Source organism: Elaeis guineensis, chromosome 3 (assembly GCF_000442705.2).
Source record: "Elaeis guineensis isolate ETL-2024a chromosome 3, EG11, whole genome shotgun sequence".
NCBI classification, from domain to species: domain Eukaryota; kingdom Viridiplantae; phylum Streptophyta; class Magnoliopsida; order Arecales; family Arecaceae; genus Elaeis; species Elaeis guineensis.
Window position 1 is genome coordinate 102,263,320 of NC_025995.2, and position 25,317 is coordinate 102,288,636.

Sequence of the window (25,317 nt, forward strand, 5' to 3'; positions counted from 1 at the left end):
TGTGGACTGTCAGCCTCGTAAAAGACTTCGGTATATCGCTGCTTTTCTTCTATGGCATGAGCTTCCTTACCCTCTGTATCAACCATAGCATGCATCGCCCAAATCTCCCTCTTGAGAGCTTGCCCGACGATCTCGAGACCGTTGTCGTCGTGGGCCTTCCATATCGCATCGAATTGAAACGGTCGCAGATTTCAGATTTATCCACGGTCAGCTCTTTCTTGAGTGACATTTTTCATCAGCTAGGTGAGGTTGAAATGGGCTATTCCAACGTGCTAGTCAACAGTTTTTACGAATTCGAGACGGATTTCGCCGACCACTATAAGAAGCTCACTAAAAGAAAGCATGGCATGTTGGCCCGATGTCGCTCTGTAACAAAGATTTTGATGAGAAGACCAGCAGAGGGGGACATGGCTTGGTTTCATTTTTAAAATATATTAATTTTTAATAAAAATAAGTCTCATTTTTTTCATTTGACCTCGGATCTAAAAAAATATGAGAACCGGCCCTCAGCGTTACAGCTTGACCCATGATCGCACGGTACATGCGCTTAGGATCCACAGTGTGTGTAATGTAATAGAATGCACGGACGGTTGTTGAGCAGCTAAGACATACGTCCACCGTCCACCTTACTCGGTCATGGATACCGATCCTTATCCTATATAAATGACACTTGGAGGATCTTTAGATACACTTATTCTTATTATCGCTCTATCACTATTGTTTTCTCATATCTCCACTGTTTTCCTTTAGACATTAATTAGAGGGTCCCCACAAACTCCGAGAATCTCCGGCGTTTCCTTTTTATGTTCAGATCAGATACCAAGTAGACTTTTCTATCAAAGTATTGACCAGCCAGTTGTCCGGCTCGATCATTCCCTCCAGCTCGAATTTTGGCAAGCAAAAATGGTGCCCGGCGGAAAGGTAAAGATGATGGCTACAAAATACGTACATGGTCAGTGATGATGTAGAGGTGATTTAAATGTTATTAAATATAAGTTTGGAACTAAAGCAAGATTAAAGTTGTAACTTACTTTACATTTAAAAAAAGAGACGGTTCATCCGTTGCCGAGTCTGCCTTTTTCGCAGTCCCCTCAACACCACCGTCCAACTGACGTGGGACCCGGTTTCCAGACCGTTACAACGGCAATGCTCCAAAAAAAAAAAAAAAAATAGAAGGGTCAACAATCCAAAAGTACCCCTCCATCGTCTAATAAACGAACAAAATACCATCGCCATCTCTAGTTCCATTCTTCCAACGTTTAAGGGTATTATTGTAAAAAAAATCTGATTAAGAAGATCTTCGACTGGGGCCCCCAATCTTCTACGCGCTTCCCCCCTCCCCCTGGTATATGTATGTACAGGCACAGTTCCAAGCCTGCTCTCCCCGGGGATTAAACCAGACCGTCTCTCTCCTCCCTGTTTCCTGCCGCCGCCATGGTCGACGTGGACTGGCGGATGGCGGCCCTGACCCCGGCCCACACCGCCGGCCTCCGCCGTCTCTGCACTCGCGCCGCCACCGCCTCCGCCCCCTCCTCCTCCCGCAACGGTCTCCTCTCCTTCTCCCCCCTCGCCGAGGCCCTCATCTCCCACCTCCGCTCCTCCGGCGTCCCCCTCCACCCTGGCCTCTCCGACGCCGAGTTCGCCCGCGCCGAGGCCGAGTTCTGCTTCGCCTTCCCCCCAGACCTCCGCGCCGTCCTCTCCCTCGGCCTCCCCGCCGCCCCTGGCTTCCCGGACTGGCGCTCCCGCCATCGCCTCCATGCCACACTTGATCTCCCTGTCGCTGCCATCTCCACCCAGATCGCCCGCCACGCCTTCTGGCCCCGCTCCTGGGGCCCCCGCCCCGCCGACCCCGAGCGCGCCCTCCGCCTCGCCCGCTCCGCCTTACGCCGCGCCCCCCTCCTCATCCCCCTCTTCGGCCGCAGCTACATCCCCTGCCACCCCACTCTCGCCGGAAACCCCGTCTTCCTCGTCGACGAGGCCCGCATCTCCTGCTGCGGCTTCGACCTTGCCGACTTCTTCCGCCGCGAATCCGCCTTCCACTCCCCTTCCCCCCCTCCCGATCTCTTCCTCCGGCGCCAGCGCTCCGCCTCGGTCGCCGCCGACAAGCCCATTCGCCTTTCCCTCCCCCCCTCCGCCTCCCGCCGCAGCCTCGACTCCATCGCCGGCAAGGCCCCCCGCTGGATCGAGTTCTGGAGCGACGCCGCCGCCTCCGACCGCCGCCGCCGGAGCTCCTCCGCCTCCTCCACCTCCGATCCGGAGCGTTTCTTGGAGATCCGGGCCCCCGCCAGGAGTCTTCCGGCATGGGTCGGTACCTACCTGGACATGATCAAATCGGTCCTGATCGACGGCGGGTGGGGTGAGTCAGAGGCAGCGGAGATGGTCGAGGTGACGGCGTCCGGCCTCCTCGACGGCGCCGCCTCCGTCGTCCTCGACAGCCAGGCGGTTCTCGACGCCCTCCTCCTTAAGGCGGACCGCTGCTCCGACTCGCTCCGCAGGGCCGGGTGGACCTCCGAGGAGATTACCGACGCGCTCGGCCTCGACTTCCGTCCGGATAGACGGCTGCAGCGCCCGCCTTTAAAGCTCCCGCCGGAGATCGCCGTCAAGTTCGGCAAGCTCGCTGAGGCGGTTTCCCGATTCTAGCACAGCGGTCACCAGATCCATTTCTTTTTATCCTTTCTTAGTTTCTTTCTCTTATTTCGGATAAGAAATCCTTGTAGCCGTAGGCCCTAGTTGTAGTGGTACTTTAAAGAAGCGTATAAATATAAATACACAAAAAAGGAGGCTAGAAAAAGAATACGAGTATACTCACTTTAATGTGAGTACAAGGCATAGCCTTTTTAGCGTTCGTTTTGTATGGTTTTGGTTTGAAATGGATGTGAGGCGGCTTGGCTGGGTGTGGGAAGCACACGCGAGGGCGATGGTTTGAAAAGAGAGGGTTTCAAAACAGGGGTTTCCCAGCTTCTTTAGCGGTGAAAGCGTTTCAGGGTTTTGAAAAGAGAGGGTTTCAAAAAAGCCCCTGTAAATGTTTTCCCTTTTGATACGGATTCCTCAGCGACAGCTCTGTTCCCCAGGGTGCTTGTTCCATCCAGCGGGGTGCTTTTTTTGCAATGGAGTTAGCTTTATCGGGATTTTTCACGAGAAACAGCTTTATTGGAAGTTTATAATCAAATACGACAACTAGATTTAGAAGCTAACAACAAATAATTTTATGTAAGGTCTTTGCGGATAAAGGTTCTCTTTGACAATTATATTGTTTTGGTTAAATTTATTTGCAGTGGATGCGTGCATCATACAGCCTTATATTGTCATTTCATGTCCATCTCATTGATAACATGGAGGAGGTCTTGATCGACATGAGAAGCAAAAACGTGGATGAATCCATCTTCCAAATTCATGTAACCATTTTTAAAACCAGCAATCACGTCAGCCTTCAAGAGAAATTGAGCCACGAAAAGGTACATGTCAATTGGTAGAACAAAATAATTTGAGCCAAAAAAAAAAGAAAAGAAATGTCAGTGAAGTGGCCGCTAGCTGAAGAACTTGTGCTTCCCGGCCGGTTGCTTGAAGCTGGTAACCTTTGTTTTTACTGATCAAACTCTCCTCTGTTCCAGAGCTTGATATGTGATCAACTACCATCTGATAATTTCGGTTTTAAAGAAATGTCCCCGATCGATGCCTTGGCTATGATTATTTTGACTACTGCTATCTAAAAAAAGAATGAAAGAAAATGGTGCAGTAAAACGAAACTTCTTGGGTTGGGAACTTGAACACAACTAAACCTATGAGCAATATCTCAATAGTAGCATATATGGTGTTAGGGTAGAAAAATGATGAGATGAAGGTCCCAGGATTTGATGGAAACAAAAGACAAAATGAGATGAAAAGCTTTTATTAAACAGCAAGTTAATCGCTAACAAATTATCAATAGATATATTGATGCATATGTCTTTAACCTATTGATTCTCCACCTACAGATGCTCATGGGTTTGTAAAACTGCTTCCCATCCTAATGAAATACTTAGATTCCCTCTTGGTGCAACACACGGATAACCCCACGTCATCGATGCATGCACGCCTTAATTCAGTCAGTTGAAATCCTCCATGGAAGCAGGAGGAATCCAAAGTATTTTCCCAAAGGCTCCACCTTTTCTCCCATCCCATCACCTATCATGTCTCCATGGAACAAGGCCAATGGGAGGGACGACGAGAGGATAATAAATGCGAGGCCGTGCAGTCGGTGCCGTTCCCCCGCGCGCGGGCCAACGGCAACATCGTACGTACAACCAACGGTCACTTGCCGCCTTGGTCACGGACAAATAATTCCAACGAGACATTAATATCAAACCACAACGGACCATCGATGCTCGCGCCCCTCACGTGCAGCCCCACGACTCCCCAAATCATCCGTCCGTCCACGTGGCGGCATGCTGCATCAACAGCCATTCATTGATGGGCCCACACGTGCAAGTTGGCCAGAAATATCATGCGAGCGTTGATGTAAACGTGGTTTGTCACGTATTTTGGTACATAGCTTGATTTGATAATGACTTGAATTCAAAGTCTGAATATTTTTTTTTTGGTAAAAAAAAAAGGCTGAATACTTATTAAGCAATGATGGATGTGGCAACTGGCAACTTATCATCGTTCAAACATAAAGTAGTCTTTGGAGGGTACGGTTTTCTCCTTCTCATACATTGACTAATCTATAACGAGCTTGTTTACTTCTTCCAAAGCATAAACCAACCTCTGAAAGTGCATGAGGCGAATTTATGGTATCACCGTGATCCAAAATACTTTCTCAATTCTCATCTCATTTGAAAAGCCAAATATGATATAATTAAATTAAGTTAATTTTTTTTTAAAATTATTAATTATATCAGATCCATCATCAAATTGATAGACTAATACAAATGAATAAAGTCAAATATGAAGAAAGAAAAAAAGTGAAGGAAAAAAAGAGATAGGGTGTCCTTTTTCGAATTGATTTGTGATTGGACCAGTTTAGATGGATCAGCTCCAACTAAAACTGTTTCTAAATTTTAAGATAGAGAGAGCATTCAGAGCAAAAAGTATATTCTCAAAATATATATATATATATATATATATATATATAAAGATTTAAAAAAAATAAAAAGGCAATCAAAAGGGGGAGATGCTATGTTTTATGTAAAAATTTTAATGCTAGATTTTTTTTTTTCCTTTTTGGCTGTGCAACTCTCTTCCCCTCCCTCTGTCAAACAAAAAAAAGGAAGGAAAGACACAGTGATGTTAAAGTAATTTGTCTCAAATACAAACCTTCCAACGATTCTAGGAAATTCTCTGGATCATGGACCCAACAATTCATGGATTTATGAAGCTGGAGTCTTATTTGATTTGGGTGCTCCAGGGTTCCAAGACAGCAACATTAATAACTCAAACCAAGCCCATGTCACCATTCCCCATCTTCCAACAACTAACATGCTTTCGAAAGCCAAGTTATTCATGAGACGCTGCGTCCGAAGCAAAGACAAAAAGGCTTTTCAGAAACTGACTCAGGTGTTTGATAAAAATCCGTGGGGGATGTCTTGAGTTTGGCACAATGTGGCCATGGGAGGTCCCGGACGGAGGACCGAAAGTCTCCCCTTGGACTGTTTCTATACTGCAATATTGTTCATGACTGGGACCGTCTCACCACGCATGCATAATTGAAGGAATGGACCTTCTGAGATTTGTTCTTCTTTTTCTATCACGAATTCCACGAAGCCGACCATAAACATGGACCGGCAAGGTGGAATAACATTGCTTGTTTCCACATTTAATTTTTCCTTCGAGACAGCGAAAATGTAAAAATTAAAAAAATCCCCCAAAATCATTTTATTGTATTTTTGCAATAATATGTCAATTTTATTTATCTATTTGGTTGTTTTTGCATGGGTGATTTTAATTAGTCTTGTGGGTTTTGTATAAAATATCTATTTAATCTTGATTTTGCAAGAAAAGAATATTCTTTTGTACAGAATGCACAAGTTTAAGGATTCTTGAATGATCATTATAGCGATCCAAATTCATTCATAATAAAAACAATTCTAATGATCGCCAAGCACATACAATATTCTTCATTTGTTTTGTAAAATTCAAAACAAATGATGGGTTATTTCTGAGAGACTGCTTGAATATTCAGGAGCAGTATAGGAAGAGTACGATACTTGAACTTGATACCAAGCCCAGTGTATGTAAGGCAATAAATGTAGTTTATCAAGCAGAGGTATTTTATGCTCCGGAAATGGTGAATGAATGCACTATTTGTTACGCTAAAGTTCCTAGACAGCACAGTATGGGGAAAAAATGGCTGGTGTGATCAAGCGGGAGAGACAAACATTACTTAAGGTCAAGTATTTTAGTGTTCCAAAACAAATTTTCTTCCGTGACACGTTCCATTTTATCTTTTTTTTTAAAAAAAAAGCATTCCTAGAAAGAGCAGAGGACCCAAACTATGGTGCTTTGGAAAAATAAATGCATTCCTTTTTTTAAAAAAAATAATATGGAGTAGCAAGACCATTAGATGCTCCATGCCTCAACCAAATTTCACACTCTGGCGAAATTCTGAAACGAAAAGTAGAACTTTAAGATAGTTTTTGAATATCCAAATTCTGGATAGAATAAGTGCTTATTCCATCTTATTTCTTCAAACAGATAAAAGAATAGTGGTGGGACATCATGATTTAGTAATTTCGGTTAATCCTCCTTAATTTCAGGCAATCCTCCATCGTAGAATTGCTTATTCTAGATTTTTAATGAGCACCATCTAGACATAGAAATAATACTGTATTAATTATATTAAAATAAAGATTGAAATACTAGATTTTCAGTCAAATAAGAGTCTAAAATAAAAAAAATAATTATTTTTTAAAAAATTATATTTTTATTTTAAAATAAAATTTAGATATTCAAATACTATCTAAAAAAATTTTCAGTGAAAAAATCCTCACAAGTATGCTGTCCCAGCAAATGATTTTTTTTTTTTTAACTTTGTACTCTGATCACTAAAAGAGTAAAACTTAGTAGGACCAAAAAACCTAGCTCCATAAAAGCTTCAAGCTTCGATGCAATAATGCTCGTTGCAGGACACAAACTCCAACAAAATACGTTTGAAGTCTGAGATGAGTCCTTTACCAAAATAATTTAAAAAAAATTTATTTATAAAAATAATATAATTTTTAATTTATTTATCAAACTAATATAAATTTTATAAAACATCATTCCAAATGATATTTTATAGTGTTCACATTACCATCCCTTTTCCATATGGACGATGAAAAAAAAAAAATAAACTCATCATTTCAAATGATGATTTTGAAAACACCATTTGAAATGGCATTTTCAAAAACACCATTTCAAATGACAATTTAATTATTTATTTTTTAAAAAAAATAAAAAAAAATAAAAAAATAAAAATTATAATTTTAAATTTTTTAAAAAATAAAAATTTTAATTTTAACTAAAATAAAAAACATCATTTCAAATTACTTCCCCATTTCAAATTTATTTTTAAAAAATATCTAAAAAAATTAGTGTAAAAAAAATAAAAAACAGCAAAAAAAAAGAGAAAAAAATAAAATAAAAATTATAATTCTAAATTTTTAAAAAATAAAAATTTTAATTTTAATTCAAATAAAAATCATCATTTCAAATTACAATTTCCTTTTAAAATTAATTTCTATGAATCATAAAAAATAAAAATTATAATTTTGAAATTAAAAAAATAAAAATTTTAATTTTAATTCAAATAAAAAATATCATTTCAAATTACTTTCTCCATTTCAAATTAATTTTTTTAAAAAATATTCTAAAAAATATCTTAAAAAATTTAAAAAATAAAAAAATGCTATAAAAAAATAAAAATAAAAAAATGAGAAAAAAAATAAAAATTATAATTTTAAATTTTTAAAAAATATAAAAAAATATGCCAAAAAAATATCTTAAAAAATTAAAAAAAATAAAAAATATCATAAAAAAGAAAAAAAATTAGAAAAAAAATAAAAATTATAATTTTAAATTTAAAAAATAAAATTTTAATTTTAATTCAAATAAAAAATATCATTTCAAATTACTTTCCCCATTTTAAATTAATTTTTTTTAAAAAATAATCCAAATAAAGGAAAAAAAATACCTAAAAAAATGCCATAAAAATAGAAAAAAAGATAAAAATGGAAAAAAAATTAAAATTAAAATTTTAAATTATAAAAAAATAAAAATTTAAATTTAAATTCAAAAAATAAAAAAATAAAAAATGCCATAAAAAAGTGAAAAAAGGGAAAAAATGAGAAAAAAATAAAAATTGAACATAAATGTTAAATTTTAAAAATAGAAAAAAATAAAAAATAAAAAAAAATTAGAAAAAATAAAATTATAATTCTAAACTTTAAAAAATAATTTTTTTATTTAATTAAAATAAATTTTAATTAAAAAAGAAGAAATGAAATAAAAATTTAATTTTAATTCAAATAAATTTTAAAAAAGAAAAAAAATAAAAAATCAATCCGTATCATCACCGTACCGGCTTACAGCAGCCCAAACCGTATCGCACTGAGCAGTTGGTAAAAGCACCATAATGTATCGGAAGCTTACCGATCTATACTAGTCCATACTGTACCGTACGTAGCTGTTGTGTCCGTACCAAATCGAGATGTACTAGTGCGATCCGATTCATCTCATTTATCGAAAAATCAGCTTGAACTTTGATGGTTCCCCACCGATTTGTCTGATTTAGCTTATTTTTAGATATTTAAAAAAATATAATTAAATTATCCTATATATTATTATTATTTGCGTTATAATTTCTATAGTCCTTTTAGCATAACTTTTTCTCCCATAATGTTCTGAGACACATGAGAGTATGTGCATCCATATCCACAAAGCATAATATTCGATCACTTAAAATTAAATAATATAAAATAAAATTAATAATTAATAATATAAAATAAAATAAAAATATCAAATATACATAAAATAGTATAATAAAAGTTTCAAAAATATTAAGTATAAATCTAAAAAATTCTAAGTCCCACAAAGACGTCGTGGTATCCGTGGTCGCTTGGACCTTCTCAGGAAGATCCTCAGTGGCTGCTTCTGCTCCTGTATCTGCTGTGATGGCTCCTCTCCTATATCAGTGGAGGTCTGCTGGTCATGCTGCTCAAAAATAACTGATGCAGTCAGATCATCTATGGATTGAGCGACCCCCTCGACCCTCTTATCTGGATACACGGATGGGCCTGAAAAGAAAGTGTCATACTCATGTGGCCAACTGGTATCCGATGATGTCATCTGGGAGATGTAGGAAGAAGAAGGTGCTGCCATCTGTGGATCAAAAGGTGGTGGCATCTGTGCAGCATCTAGTGATGATATCTGCGGAATATGCGGTGATGGCAAATGTGAAACATATGATGACGGTGTATATCTCATATTTGATGCATCGGCTGCTCCATACCAAGACGCATAGCTATATGGGTCAACACCAATCACCACCAATATTTCGAAACTTGTTCCCTCTATCTCACGTAGTATCCGAATCCGTTCGTTCTCATCAGTCGTAGATAAAGCACGACGAGCGTCCAACACATGACCCGATATAGAATTAGTCTACATAATAAAAATAAAATTAGCAATATACTGTAAAATATAAAATAAAAATATAACACAAACAACATAAATTAATTTTCAATCTTAATTATTAGAAGTAAAGATATTGATATAAAATATAATTTTCATAGTCTTACCAAAAGACGCACAGCAGAACTCTCATCCTCGTATTCGGAAACTGCATACCGAGGCTGTCCAATGACTCGCACTGTAATATTAAAAAACTAAGCTATGTAGTCCTCGATATATGAACGGCCTCTCAAAATGGGATCACCATGAACAATGTGATCTCGACGTGCATCCCAAATATCGATGTACTCTGCATGTCTGATACGTCAGTCAATACGAGCTCTCCTTCGTCAATCAATACGATGAAGTCCCTGGCGGTATCAAACTGCTCTGAGATGTCCTGAATCTGACCAAACTGCTGCAGGATACGATTAGAAAGATGCCACTCTACCACATCAAAACAAATAAGTGGCACCCTAGCAGTCCATATATCATGTCCAACTGTACATATCTACGGCAATATAGCCAATATCTTATGTGTATATGGCTCCCACAAAAACTGATAGAGTTAAAATAAAAAAAATTAGTAAGCTAAAATTTGAATAGATTATGAAAACTATAAAAAAATATTTGTAAATAAATAAAATTTATCCATCTATGTGAATCAACTAATGTATCCAGCTGGCACCTATAAATCCGTGCCACTCTCGTTGATACATGATGAACGTTGAATGCAATGTTCCATCTGCTTGACAGTTTACTCATGTTAAATAATTTTTTTTGAATTTAAAATAGTACTAAATTTCAAGTAAACGAAGCAATATTTTTATACCTATATCCCAATGGTCTGTCTAGTCTGAATGGAATATCAGGGTCATGCTGCTCTGGTGGCATCTCGAGCAACTGTCACCGTAATGAACTAATAGTCGGCATCTTCTTCCATACCCAAATCTGCAAATTTTAAAAAAAAAATTATACATGATATATCAAATCAAAACTATAATATTAAATTTTTAATTCATATACCTGTAGTAATATAAGATAACCATCAATCACGCTTTGGTCAGCGTAAGAACCCCGGCACATAGTCCTGTACATGTAAGCTAGTACTGCACTGCCCCAACTGAGCCTACGAACAAACTCTAAATCCTCCAATAATGGCAAAAACATCAACTTTATCTTGTTTGATGAAGTATCAGGTAATAGAACACCACCTAGTAATCGCAGCACCTGACCCCTGACATACTGCTGCACCATCTCCTCTGTGCATCATCTCCAATATGAAAATATCGATAACGATCATCCAAATACTCTATCCTGAGTCGTGAATGATCGAAAAACTGAACGTCGGGCTCAAATCCTAACAATCGCAAGCATAAAGTTTATCACTCCGAAATGGTAAGCATGGGATCAACTCTGGTAACTGGATCGCCATCAACCGATAGTCCGATAAGAATGCAGATATCCTGTAATGTGATGGTCGTCTCACCGAATGAAAGATAAAATGTGAGTGTCTCTGGACGCCATCTCTCAAGTAAGACAGTAATAAGACCAACGTCCATCTGTATGCGATCAATCCGATACACTCCATAGAATCCAAGATATCGTAAATAATCCACCACTCTAAGTAGGATATCCTCTGTCCTCCAAAAGTCAGCATCGGATCGTCATAATCTAAGATGTCTGGGCTCCTGCAATAAGATATAATAATTAGATGATGTATATAATTTTAAAAAAATATTAATAATAAGAGTAGAATTGGAATGCTTACGCCGTCATCTAAAATAGTCTGTGACCGATGGTGCTCCTACAATGTAAAAATACTCGTGTCTCGAGGGCCTGGATACCGTGGATCGTAAGCCATAGCATGCTAATGAATCTAAAATAATGATATTATCCCAAGTATGTTAGAGCATGAAAAATATGATAGCCATTCATTTTATGAAAAATATATTTTAAACATAATATTATCATATAATACAACTTAAATACACAATACAGTTCATCCTCGGATAGAAAGCAACATTAAAATTACAATCTCACATAAATACATAAAACATCCCACATAAATACATAAAATAATATTAAAAATACATCTTTGGAGTCTTTAATTTCTTTCACTGCTTGAAGTTGAAGTATGTTGAAGTATCCTAGGACAGCAGCGACGATCATGACCCTGTTCTTTACAAATGTCACAGTGATTTTTACTTCTTGTTTGCCTATCATCCATTTCATTTTGCAGTCTTGTTGACTTTGATCTGTCTTTCTGTTTGGATCTCAAACGATGATGATTAGGAATACATTTGAACATACGTGTTGAAGGAACCAGATCTAGGGTTTCAAGGTTAGATCTTGAAACTTTTTCAAGATCAGGCAGCAGAAGACTAAAATAAATCAAAATTTATCTTATAAAATTAGAGAATCTCTAGATCTAAGATCCTATTACATGATTATTACATGATATTAAATCAAAAATTAAAATATAAAGAGCAAGAACTACATGTTGATCATATCAACATGTTTCTATACTACATCTAATGTATGTAAAATATAGTGATCAGATCTATTACCTTGCAAGTTAGACGTTCTAACTTTGCTGATCCGGACTTGAGGATGATGTTGTGAGCCACACACATATTCAGCCTCTAGGAGTCATCCACACGAGCCCACAAATCACGATCAGAAGTTCTGATCCAGGAAATCAGCACAGTATGCTAGTACTATGCTGATCCTTCTTCGATGGTCGATTAGATACTTCCTTCTTCTTGATTTAGACTCTTTCAAAGATGAGAAGTAGGAGAAGAATTTTTAAATGTGAGACACTCTCAGAAAACTCACAAATGGAGGAAGGAAAGAGGTGAACTCAGCAACCCTAGAAGAAGACCATCTTCTTCTTCTCTTTGCTCTAACCCAGACACATAATTTTGTATCTATTATATATCCACGCTCCAATACTCTTTCTCCCTAATTTTCACACACCCCAAAGGTCTCTCAATGCTCTATAATCTATAAAAATTTTAAGAAAAAATTCATCTTAAATAAAGAGATATGAAGAATCCTTATCTAGGTCAAATACTTAGTCAAGGAAAATCCAAACAGGGCAAGACAAGGGGTGCCCAACTCATGGGCGCCCCCTCTTTCTTTTTCTGCCATGGACCACCAGCAAAGGGTGCACAACATGTGCCATAAAAGTCATAAAAATCTCAAAAAAATTTGGGTAAAATCAGTGCCAAAAGGAAAGAGTTTTGATTTCCTAAAATTCTACCTCATAAAATTTGAAATCCAAACTAATTCCTACTTTGACTTGGTCCACAACCACGTTCCATGTAAGAGAGAAAGAGTGAAAAGCTTTGGGCATGCATGAAGATCTAAGAGAGAAGGTTTTATCGCATAAAATAAGAGAGAGTGAGCGTGGGGGGCTAAGGTGGCGTAAGATAGAATCCCAGCCTTACTAGGATTCAATCTATGACTTGTTCAAATTTGATTTCTCAAACCAAATCAAACCAAAACCAAATCAACCCAATTAAAATAGATCTTAACCCAATTAAAAATCTAATTTAATCAGATTAAATTTGATTAAAATTTGATTTAATTTTTTAATCAAATTAGAAATTAAGTTGATCCAAGTCGTAATTGAACTAGGACTAGTTTTTTCTTGCACTTGGTTTATCCAATAAACCAATTAGACTTGATCTAATCAAGCCCAAACTAAATCTAATTAAATCATATTCAATTAGATTTAATCTCAGTCCATTGGCTTAATCAAATTAAGCCAATTAGCAATCGAATTGCTAATTGATCCTCCTGCAACACTTACACTAGGTTAAATATCAATCGTATTGATCGTTTAACCCTAGAACGATTCTTAATCGTTGATCAACCATCCGATCAGATCGTAAACTCTAATATGTGTGATCTCATAGGTCTAAACCTAAATCGATAGCACAGAAATAAATTTTTGTATCAATCGAAGTGACCATCTAGCAATGGTATCCGATGGCCGAATAGGTCGAATGTGTAGAACAACATCCTTAGAATCCATGCGGATATACTTTTCATATAATTCATCCTCTTGACCAAAATGCTCATAGGACACCTTAGAGTTCAACTATTAACTCTGATTAGGTTGTCTACATTGTATTTCAAAATATCAAATCCATATGATGGATTATCTTGGCCAAGATTTTGCTAAATTAAAATACAGCGACTCATTCTTCTCCAACTCTTGGAGTGGTCAATCCCATCTTGATCACAGTCTGACTTCGCAAGTATTTGACTGTGCCCAGAAGCCTTTCATCACTGAATTAGAAATTCAGTTAGTCCAGTACCAAAGCACAATGAGTTGCTTGCAAGTCACTGAGATGATCTCAGGTCTAAGAGACACTTATACCTATATCCCATCAGAGACATTCTCGACAGTAGAATGCTCTGGAGTTGGTCACGTTTAATGATGATATACCCTTACATCTCATCTGTATGCCATATCAGTATCTCCACACTCCTTGGTTAAGAGGACAACCAACCCATATGGCCTACAACGATCTATGCTCGATAAAAGCTGTCGTCCTTATTAACAGCCTATCATTTGGTCGTGAACAATTTTAAGGACTAATAGAAAAATCTTCTCTTTATCGAACATAAATAGTCCTAAAGATTTCATCACAACAACGGAGTTCATTAGAAGATGAAAACTTATGATGAAAATATCAAAAATTTATTAACAAATCAATTACAATACAAGGTTGTTCAACCGTCAACAGGTTGACGATTGGCTTTTGGGATATATTTTCTAACATGTGTATACATCCAATAATCTTCATATGGTAATGGATTAAACTCGTCACTCCAAGCATTCATATATGCTGTAATTGTATATGCATCATCCATAAATCCACTAAAATGTATAGCAATTTCTTGACACAGCTAAAATGTGTGAACATAGATATTTGTACATACTCCACTTTTCACAAGAACATTTTCTTTCAGTTAAAATAACAGTATGAGAATTTTTTGTACCTCATAATCCTGCACTTGCTCTCTTCGTAAGCACTTCATATATGCCTCTTTGAAGGTTGAATGCTGTTACTCAGTACTGGTTAGCTTTAACTTGATCTTCAGCAATCTTAATTACAATATGAGGAGTAAAAAGATTATTTGGATTCTCCTGTACATATCTCAAGGCTTGGGCATGCCTCGTATTAAAGTATTTCACAAGATGGTAAAATGTCATTTGAACACAAGCTGTAATTGGCACATTTCTAGCTCTTCATAAAATACTATTAAAAATCTTCAACAAATTTATAGTTAAGACACCATAGCGCAGGCCGTCATCATGTGTCAATGTCCACTTCTCTTTTTTTAACTCAGACAACCAGTTTCAAGCCTCTTCATTCACTGTTTTGATCCTACCCATAATAAAGTTAAACTTATGAACTTGATGAGTACTTCCTGCTTGCCATACTGTTCTTTTCAGTTGTATATTTTTAAAATGAGTGTTGAAATTACTACAGATATATCTTAAGCAGTATCGATGATAGCCACATGGCAGACTCTATCCAATAGACTCATCTACGATGACATTTAATATATCTGGATGTCTGTCAGAAATTAAGCATATTCTATTTCTATCTTTGATGATATATGTTCTGAGCTGGAAAAAAAATCAACTCCAACTTGCAGTCATCTCCTCATCTACAATTGCATATGCTAATAGAAATATCACATTCTCTACATCAATTCCTATTGCAATTAACATCTTATTTTTAAACTTTACATACAAGTGCGTGCCATCAATGCTGATTACAGGACAGTAGTGCCTAAAATTCTGAATGGATGGTTTGAAAGCCCAGAAAATATAATTTAAAACCCAGATATTGGAATTTGTAGTTTGAAAAAAATTTTATGAAACAACTGTACCGAAATTTATATGTTGAAGTGCAGCCATATAATAGGATAATTTAGCATAAGACGGCTCTCATTTTCATAAATATTAACCAATGCCTTCTGCTTTCCATACTATGCTTTCCTGTATGATATTGTATATTGAAATTGATCATTAACGGTTGCCACAATAGCTTCAACTCTAACACCGGGATCTTTCTGAATAATATGTCGGACTAGTGTGCCAATATCCTTCCACTGATATGTTTGTGGTCTTGACTCAACCCCATAAACAAACAAGTGTGAGGACCCTTATATTTTGTGATTTAAAAATATCCATATTTTTTCAACAATGCAGCACGAAGCCTCCATTTATAATTTTGATCATTATCTGATGATGTGTATCGTACGGATCACAACTTTGAATGCGACTGAACTACATTATATGTCCGATGCTTCATAATGTGATAAAGATCAACAGCTCTCCTTACATAATCTTTACTCTCAAACATTAGACCTTTAGAAAATTCAGTCATCGAGGAGTCCCAAAACTGATAGTCAAAGTTCGGTTTTCGACCAGCACTAACACAACCACCATCATCTAAATTTATATCATTAAAAAATTATGAAAGTTCGTGCAAATGAGGTTGAGGTTCTCCCATATTAATATTAGGCTGAACATCTTCATCATCATCCTCATCTTCACCATCATCATCTCGACTGCTACTATCCTCATCCATCCAATCATCTTCATCTCCACTTTTATCTGACTCAAAGTCTAGGTTATCAGAATTTATTCCACCACCTACCCAATCATCGTTCCCTATATGAGTGTCGTCTCTCACACTTACCACTACTTCTACCAAAGAAAAAGTCACTATAGCAGAAGACATAGGAGAAGTCACCATAGGACTTTGAATAATTAGACAACTAGGACCAGCAGTAGTAGAATATTATTCTGCAAATATAGCCTCAACACTGTCGGTTTGCACCATATGAGTTACGAAAGGCAAGGAAAGTCCAACAATATTGTCCGCTTGGGTTAAAAGCTGACTATAGTATCCAAAGCTCGGTACATCTTTCTTTTCAATATATAATTCTAAAAATTAATATTCTGAATATTTCAAAGGAAAGCTCAGTATTTTTTTGACATCTTCATCGTCATCAATTGGAACTAAGATATTCTTACTCTGCATTAACTGTCCTGACAGATTAGGAGATCTCCATTTCAATTTTATTTCATATTTCTCTTTGTCTATAGGAATACTGCTGTATAAATGATCCAATAATTTTTGACGAGATAATGATGAAGATACATTAATCATCCGATTTACAGAGTGACTGTACTGCATACCAGTTTCGTCATTCTGTATCATGCCATTATAATATAATAGTTCACGAACCTCAGTACTGATCATTTTCTCTGAGAAATCTATGACAAAATCAAAATAAAAAAAATTAATATTGATAATTATTTTATCGTTTCAAAAGATTTACATGATAAATACATCATATCATCAACAAATAGGTACAAATAGGTCCTATGCCATTCAAAAATTGTATTAATTCTATAAATTAATTACATGAATCAAACGATACGCAATAGGGATCGAAAAAAATTTTGACAGCATTTCTTCTTGGTTCTCTCCATACAGCTGAAAATATATGAGAAGAACTAAAGAAAAATACTATCCAAAATTTTTCTCAAACCCTCTGCATATCGTTCGAATAATGTAATTACCTACAGAATTAAATACAATTTCCAAACTGTCCAAACTGGACAATCAATTGACCAATATATATATTTTACAGTATCCGTATAAAAATATATAATCAAATATATATTTTATATGGATACTGTAGAATATCCTACATTTATCAACTGATGGGTCTACGGTTTCATAAAATATAATATATTTTAAAATTATTAAATTAGGATCGAATCGAATTTTAAAATAAATTCGAATCTAATTAGATAAAAATAAAAAATAATAAGATAAAAATAAAAAATAAAAAGACCAAAATAGGAGGGCACCGCAGTGTCGTCGGTCGACCGCCGCAGGGCCGTGTGGGGCCGCCGTCGGGTCGCTTGGGGCCCATCGTTGGGCTGTGCCGGGCCGTGCGGGCCCCCACGTGGCCGCTGTCGGGGGACTGCCGCAGGGCCACCGTCGGTCGACCGCCATAGGGCCATCGCTGGGGAGGGGCCACCGCGGGTGGGGATGGGGCAGGGCGGTCGGCCAAGAAAAGGGGAGGGGCGGGGTGGCCGGCCAAAGGAAGGGGAGGGGCGGGGCGGCCGCCGTCGGCCCACCGACGAGCCAACGACATGGGGGGTGTGCGGGTCTATCGCCGGTCCGCTGTCGCCGGCGGGCCAATGAAAAAGAGGGAGAGAAGAGGGAAAGAGAGAGAGGAAGAGGAAAGAGAGAAGAGGGAGCTTGCCGCCGTCGGAGCTCGCCGCCGTGCCACCGTGCTGCCAAAGAGAAGAAGGAAGATGCTGGAGAAGAGGGAGTTTTTTTTTAGATCTTAAGCAACAAAAATGCCAAAAGGAATGACATTTTTGAAAACGCCGATCCAAATGGTGTTTTTGAAAACGCCTTTTCAAATGGTGTTTTCAAATTTCAAATTTTATTTTTTTTTATTTTTTCTCTTTTTTTCATGATATTTTTAAATTTTTTTTATTTTTTGAGTTATTTTTATGAAATTTTTTAATAAAAAATTAATTTAAAATGAGGATAGTAATTTGAAATGATAGTTTTTATTTGAATTAAAGTTAAAATTTTTATTTTTTTAAAAAATTTATATTTATAATTTTTATTTTTTTCATGTTTTTCTATATTTTTCACTTTTTTTATGATTTTTTTTTATTTTTTTGAATTCAAATTAAAATTTTTATTTTTTTTATAATTTAAAATTTTAATTTTAATTTTTTTTTCATTTTTAGCCTTTTTTTTCTATTTTTATGGTATTTTTTTTAGGTATTTGTTTCCTTTGTTTGGAATATAAAAAATAAATTTGAAATGAAAAAAGTAATTTGAAATGATATTTTTTATTTAAATTAAAATTAAAATTTTTATTTTTTTAAAATTTAAAATTATAATTTTTATTTTTTTTATTTTTTTATGATATTTGTTATTTTTTTAATTTTTTAAGATATTTTTTTGAGATATTTTTTAAAAAAAATTAATTTGAAATGGAGAAAATTATTTGAAATGATGTTTTTTATTTGAATTAAAATTAAAATTTTTATTTTTTAAAAAAATTAAAATTATAATTTTTATTTTTTTATTTTTTTTATTTTTTTTAAAAATAAATAATTAATTTCAAATGACGTTTTCAAAAATAACATTTGAAATAGCGAGTTTAATATTTTTTTCATCGTCCACGTGGAAAAGGGGATGATGCCGTGGACAATATAAAATATTATTTGAAATGATATTTTATAAAATTTGTATCAGTTTTGTAAGTAAATTAAAAATTATATTATTTTTATAAATATTTTTTTTTAAATTATTTTGATAAAAGACTCCGTGAGATGGTGCAGCAGTAGATCTGTCACATAGATCCGAGTCGTTGTACCTAGACTACATTGTAAACCAAACGTGCCCCCGCCATTTACCCTGCCTCCCCTCTTCCATGCCTTGGAAGTTGCAAAAGTGAGAGCTCTAATGGGTTAACAACAAATGGAGGAAAAAAAAAAACTGAATTATGAAAATATGAGCCAGCGAAACTTCTGCAGATTATCATTACAGAATTTTGAATAAATTATATCCATAATTTTTAAATTATATTAAATTTTTTAAATAATTTTTAAATTATAAAAATTTGAATTTAAATTTTTAAATTTTTTGAACCATTTTAATATTATCCTTTCGATGACTTTCTCCTGTCGATTTATTTTTTTCGTTCTGAATCTGTGCTTCCGTAGATAATTAAACTGGACCGGCCCACCGCATGAATCATAAAGCACCAAAAAAAAATGAAGAAGACTCCTGTAAGGAGTCTTTTCCTTTCTTCCGACTAACTCTTCCGATCACACCTCGCCCCCCATGGCGCAACACCCCCTCGCGCCCGCCCTACCGCACTCTCTCCGATCGCACCCTTGCCTGCCCTGACACCGATGGGTTGTGCAATGGTGCCCCCTGGCCCCACCTCACCCCGCTCCACCCCTGTGTGCCTCTGCAGTTCCCACCGCCACCCCCTTCAGGCATCAGTGGGTTGTGCATCGCCCCCCCACCCCACCCCCAATTACCGTCGGTGGGTTTTGCCCCCCTCCAGGCTCAACATGATGGGAGGCTTGGAGCGACGGAACAGGGACGATTGATTTGGTGGTCCTGGAGTACACCGACGATCAATTCTCCACCCTCGACCTCCACTCTGGCTCTGTGCGCGCCCGCGGTTCCCACCACCACCCCCTCGGGCCTCCATCTTCAACCGTGGGGGCACACGGGGGTGAGGGCGGGATCGGAGGGGTGCCAATGCACAACCCACTGGCACTAGAGCAAGCGGGGGTGCACTGGGGTGGGGCAGAAGCTCCGGGTGCCGGAGGGGTGTCGGAAGGGGGGCCTGAGGGACGGGCTGGTGGGGGGGGGGAGAGCGAGAGTAGAGAGAAGAAGAAGAACGAAAAAAAAATCGATTCTAGGTAGCAGTACAGAACAGGGGCGATTGATCTAGAGGTCCTGAAGTACACCGACGATCAATTCTCCACCCTCAGCCTCCACTCTGGCTCTGTGCGCGCCCGCGATTCCCACCGGCACCCCCTCGGGCCTCCATCTTCAACCGTGGGGGCACATGGGGGTGAGGGCGGGATCGGAGGGGTGCCAATGCACAACCCACCGGCATTAGAGCAAGCGGGGGTGCACTGGGGTGGGGCAGAAGCTCCGGGTGCCGGAGGGGTGTTAGAGTGGGGGCCGGAGGGACGGGCTGGTGGGGGGGGGGAGAGCGAGGGTAGAGAGAAGAAGAAGAACGAAAAAAAAAATCGATTCTAGTTAGCTGCTGCCACTTGTTCAAATGAACAGAGCCACGTAAGTACCAGTGATTGTCATATAGAATTTTCGGTGCGAAAAAATCATCGGAAACGAATGAAGAGCAATATTAAAATGGTTCAAAAAATTTAAGAATTAAAATTTAAATTTTTATAATTTAAAAATTATTTAAAAAAAATTGATATAATTTAAGAATCAGAAACATAATTCACCCCAAAACTTTGAAGAGTTGAATTTGAAGTCACGAGAAAACTGACAAAAGTAATCCGGCTTATGGTGTTGGGCTAACGTAACATCTGACCTGAGCAAATGTATCACGTGGACATGGAATGCGATAAGAATTTTGCATTTGATAACAACATAAAAATCAAGATATTACAATCAACATAAATACCATCTAGAAAGAATTACATATGAATTTCCTAATCAAGGAACTTTCAATGCTACAGTCAGACCATAAAGAATTTAGAGAGTTGATATAAACTTCATCAAATGTGCTTTTAGTTGCTATCATTATTGCCTTAACCTCAACTCCACCTTGCTTGGTTGGCATCTCCTCCCTGATTTTTTATTTTCCTGGCCAAGTCAAAGCCTGAAAGCAAATGGAAATTCACCTGAAGAGAGATTTTGATGCCTTGGTGGAAGCTGAAACAATTGTTAATTCATGTAACAGATTGTGCAACTTCTTTGCTTCAATTACCCATGGAGGTAAGCTGTTAACATCTCACCTCATATGGAAATCATATAAAAAGGGAATAATATCAGGGTCACCAGTAATCTCCACAAGAACAACTCCCATCTTTGAAATGATGGAAGCGATTAGAATCTCTCACGATGATCTCTCTGTCAGTAATCCTTGATATGAACTTAGTGGCATTATGGCAATCACCACAAACACGCAAGTTTTTATAGATTTGAATCGGAGTTTTAGGCAATGTGCTTATGATACCAAATGCTATAGCCAATCTCTCACTATGACTTGTTAAAATATGTTCTTTTTCATCTTCTTCCACATCTTGAAGCACAAAGCTGTAGTCAGGAACATAACCGAGGCTCTTCATTTTGGCTTGCAAAATTCCTAGCTCTTCGTGGATCTTTTCATATAGAGGATGAGTCTGGTTCCCTGTGAAAAATACATGCACCTTCTTGTCCACTTCGATTGAACTCCATCCAGGAGTTTTCTGTAAATGTCTACGCCTAACCAAAGATCTCACTTCATCAACTCCATCCCATTTCCCAACCTTGGCATACATATTCGACAACAAAACATAGTACCCAACATTCTCTGGATCAATTTCAAATAGGTAGTTTGAAACCAATGCACCCATTTCAACATTTCCATGAATCCTACAAGCACCAAGAAAAGCACCCCACACACCAGAATCAGGCTCAAGTGGCATGCTTTTAATAAATTCATAGGCAGCATCCAGTTGCCCAGCTCGACCAAGCAAATCTACCATGCATGCATAATGCTTTGTAGCGGGTTCAATACCATAAGTCTTCTGCATTATTTGAAAACATTGTCGGCCTTGATCAACTAATCCAGCATGGCTACATGCAGCTAACAATGAAACAAAGGTGACATGGTCTGGTTTAACCCCCTCTTGTTGCATATCTGAAAAAAGCCTGAGCACCTTGTCGCCATGACCATGAACTCCATGACCAGCTATGATAGCATTCCAAGGACCGGTGCTCCTTTTGGGGACTTGCTCAAATAAAAGCATCGCATCCTGCAACCTCCCACACTTGGCATACATGTCTATAAGACAAGTAGCCACAAATACATCCATCTCCAACCCAATATGGATCGATCGCCCATGGATTATCATCCCTTGCTGCAAAGCTCCAACATGCGAGCATGCAGGTAGCACGCTAACCAGTGTTCCTTGACTGGGTGCCACACCCTCATACTTCTCCATATACTCATAAGTCTCAATTGCCTCATTGGCAAGTCCATTCTGAGAATAACCTGTGATCAAAGTATTCCAAGAAATGACATCCTTAGCAGGCATCCTATTGAACACTTTCTGAGCAGCCTTGATCTTGGTCAATTTTGCATACATATCAACCATGGCATTGCCGACAATAACGTCATCAACATCCCATCCCCTTTTCATGACATAACAATGCACCAATCGGTCCCTTCGATCATCACCAAGTTGAGCGACTGCAGAAGCTAGGCTAACAAGAGTCAGTACGTCTGGCTCAATGCCATGTTCTTTCATCATATCAAACAACTTGAGAGCCATGCTTGGGTTACCAGCTTGCTCGTAACCAGCTATAATAGAATTCCAAGTGATCAAATCTTTCTCTTCCATTCGATCAAATACTTGCCTTGCTTCATCCAAACAACCCAGTTTGCCATACATATCGATCAGAGCGTTTGATACAAAAATATCGGAATTCAACCCACGTTTAATCACATGAACATGTATCGACATCCCCATCAAAAGATTCTCCAACTGTCCACATACTGGAACAATGCTCGAAACGGTGACCTTATCCATACCCACTTCTTCCCTGACCATTTCCTCAAACACCCTGACCGCCTCCACCGCCTTCCCATTCAAACAAAACCCGGAAACCATGGCGTTCCATGAACCCAGATCTCTATAAGGCATTTCTCCAAACGCCTTCTCCGCATCACCCACTGACCCGAATCGCGAGTAGACATTAATCAGCGAGGCAGACACGAAAACGTTCCAAACGAAGCCCAATTTGAAAACCAACGAATGCATCTTTTTCGCTTCATCCAGATCCTGGCAAGCCTTCAAGGTGACTGGCAAGGTAAAGGCATCCGGGCGGATGCCCGGGGTGGCCAGGAGGCGGTGGAAGCAGCCGACCGCCAGGGAGAAGAGGCCGTGGTGGACGTAGGAGGAGATCATGGAGTTCCATGAGACAATGTTCTTCGAGGGCGAATGCTCGAAGACGAGGATGGAGGAAGGGAGGTCGCCGAGGCGAGAGTAGAGGTTGAGGAGCTTGGTGGAGAGGAGGAGGTCTCCGGTGCGGCCGGAGACGATGAAAAGGGAGTGGAGGGGGCGGGCAAGGCGGAGGGAGGGGCAGGTAAGAAAGAGGCGGTTGAAATCCATGGGCTCCGGGAGGAGGAGGCCGAGCTTCGCATGCGCATGGTGGAGGGTTTTGGCGCGGGAAGGGAGAGCGGAGGCGGGTGGCGCTAACGCGAGCGAGGATTGAAGCGAGCACCAAGCGAATTACACGCAACTACACCACCCTGCATAACTGGCAGATTTTAATAATCCTAAAGCATGTTCCTATTTTTTATAAATATAACTAACGTATAACCTACGCAGCGTATGTGATGCAATTTAAATCCAAACCTCCCATTCGATTGAAATAAGTGAGGACAGAAAAAATAAAATAAAAACTATAAGAAAACATACGACCATCCAGAAAAGAGGGAGAGGAAAACAAAAAGACACGGAACAAAGGCTAAAACTCAGTTGCTGAACAGCAGACCATTCAGAGTTCATTATCCTTATATATCCACATAATCTATTGAGTTTTGGTACTTCGAATTCGATCCACAACAGTTCAAGAAGAAAAAGCCCACAGCAGAGAATAACATACGGGAAGCCATTCTTGAACTGCTATGGGTCAAATTCGAGGTACCAAAACTCAATTATCTCCGCCTCGACTCAACATTCGGCCTCCACATAATATTGAGAGCTTCTGAATGATCTCACTCTCATGCCCTGGGGCATATACCTGACTGCTTATAGATAGGTAAACATGAGAGTCGAATCAGACCGCTCAATTCCATCTCCATCATATGCTGTGATCTGTCTGATCTGAAATCTGTTTGGAATAGCCTTCTGCGATAATAGAAACTTCACCCTACGATATCATCTGTCATCCTCGCGAGTCTCTCATCTCGTAACTAATCCATCTGTACCTAAAGCTCTACCTCGCTCTGAGCTCCCATTGACTCCTGAAGCTTCACCTTATGCTGAGATCTCTGCCAAAAGATAATGTTCTCAATACCTCTTCTCCTTCATATAACCCTACTACCGTGCAAAACCTTCATGATTCCATCCTCATCTCTCCATTTGTAGCTACTTGAATCCAGTCTGTTTAGTGAAATTAGATTATTCCTAAAATTAGGTATGCATCGGACCTCATCCAATTTCTTCACTGCTCCATCATGAGTCTGTAAGTTGACTGTTCCGATGCCTTTGATCGCACAGCTCGATTCATTCGACAGATGAATAGTATCCTCATCGCTCTCTAGAGAGTCAAACACCTCCTCTCTACAACAAACATGATGCGAACATGCAGAATCTAAAATTCATTATGAGAAAGAAGTAGATACCTCATTAGACACCAGAAGAACATCATCATTTTCTTTTGTATCGCTATTTTGGACTATCGTTGCAGTTTTCGTCCGATCTCTGAGCTGTGGATAATCTCTGACTCAATATCCCAACTCATCATACTTGTAGCATCTGATCTTACTAAAGTTTCTTGATTTAGACCTGAATCGCCCATCTTGCAATTCTCTGCCCCTTCATTTTTTGCTACCACCATCTCCGATCATCGCCATAGTTGTGTCCCCATTTGAATTCAAAGCTCGATTCTTCCATCTAAGAATCTCGTCCTAAAAAAATACAGAAGTGACCTCATTCAAGTTGATGGTGCTCTTCTCCATAAGAAGAGCAGCCATCAAAAACTCAAAAAAAGGAGAAAGCAACGAAAGCATGACCAACGTCCTAGTCTTCTCCTTAATCTTTTCACCAACACTGGGGAGATCAGTAAGGATCTTCTACAAATTGCTGAGATGCTCCTGTACGTTCTGTTCTTTGCTCGTTTGAAGCTA

At 38.3% G+C, this 25,317-nt stretch overlaps 2 protein-coding genes across 2 annotated transcripts; one reads left to right on the forward strand and one right to left on the reverse strand.

The window, feature by feature from the left end:
• The first annotated feature begins 1,344 nt into the window (after nucleotides 1-1,344).
• Nucleotides 1,345-3,259, forward strand: LOC105041359 (uncharacterized). Its single transcript, XM_010918301.4, has one exon. The coding sequence runs from the start codon at nucleotides 1,435-1,437 to the stop codon at nucleotides 2,638-2,640; it is 1,206 nt and encodes a 401-aa protein (XP_010916603.1). The 5' UTR covers nucleotides 1,345-1,434; the 3' UTR covers nucleotides 2,641-3,259.
• A 17,557-nt stretch (nucleotides 3,260-20,816) lies between these two features.
• LOC105041358 (pentatricopeptide repeat-containing protein At4g33990) lies at nucleotides 20,817-23,796 on the reverse strand. Its single transcript, XM_010918300.4, has one exon. It carries the CDS (start codon nucleotides 23,573-23,575, stop codon nucleotides 21,254-21,256), a length of 2,322 nt encoding a protein of 773 aa, XP_010916602.1. The 5' UTR covers nucleotides 23,576-23,796; the 3' UTR covers nucleotides 20,817-21,253.
• Between the last annotated feature and the right edge of the window lie 1,521 nt (nucleotides 23,797-25,317).

Coding starts and splice junctions, on each gene's coding strand:
- LOC105041359 (XM_010918301.4), top strand. CDS start 1,435: ATGGTCGACGTGGACTGGCGGATGGCGGCCCTGACCCCGGCCCACACC.
- LOC105041358 (XM_010918300.4), bottom strand. CDS start 23,575: ATGGATTTCAACCGCCTCTTTCTTACCTGCCCCTCCCTCCGCCTTGCC.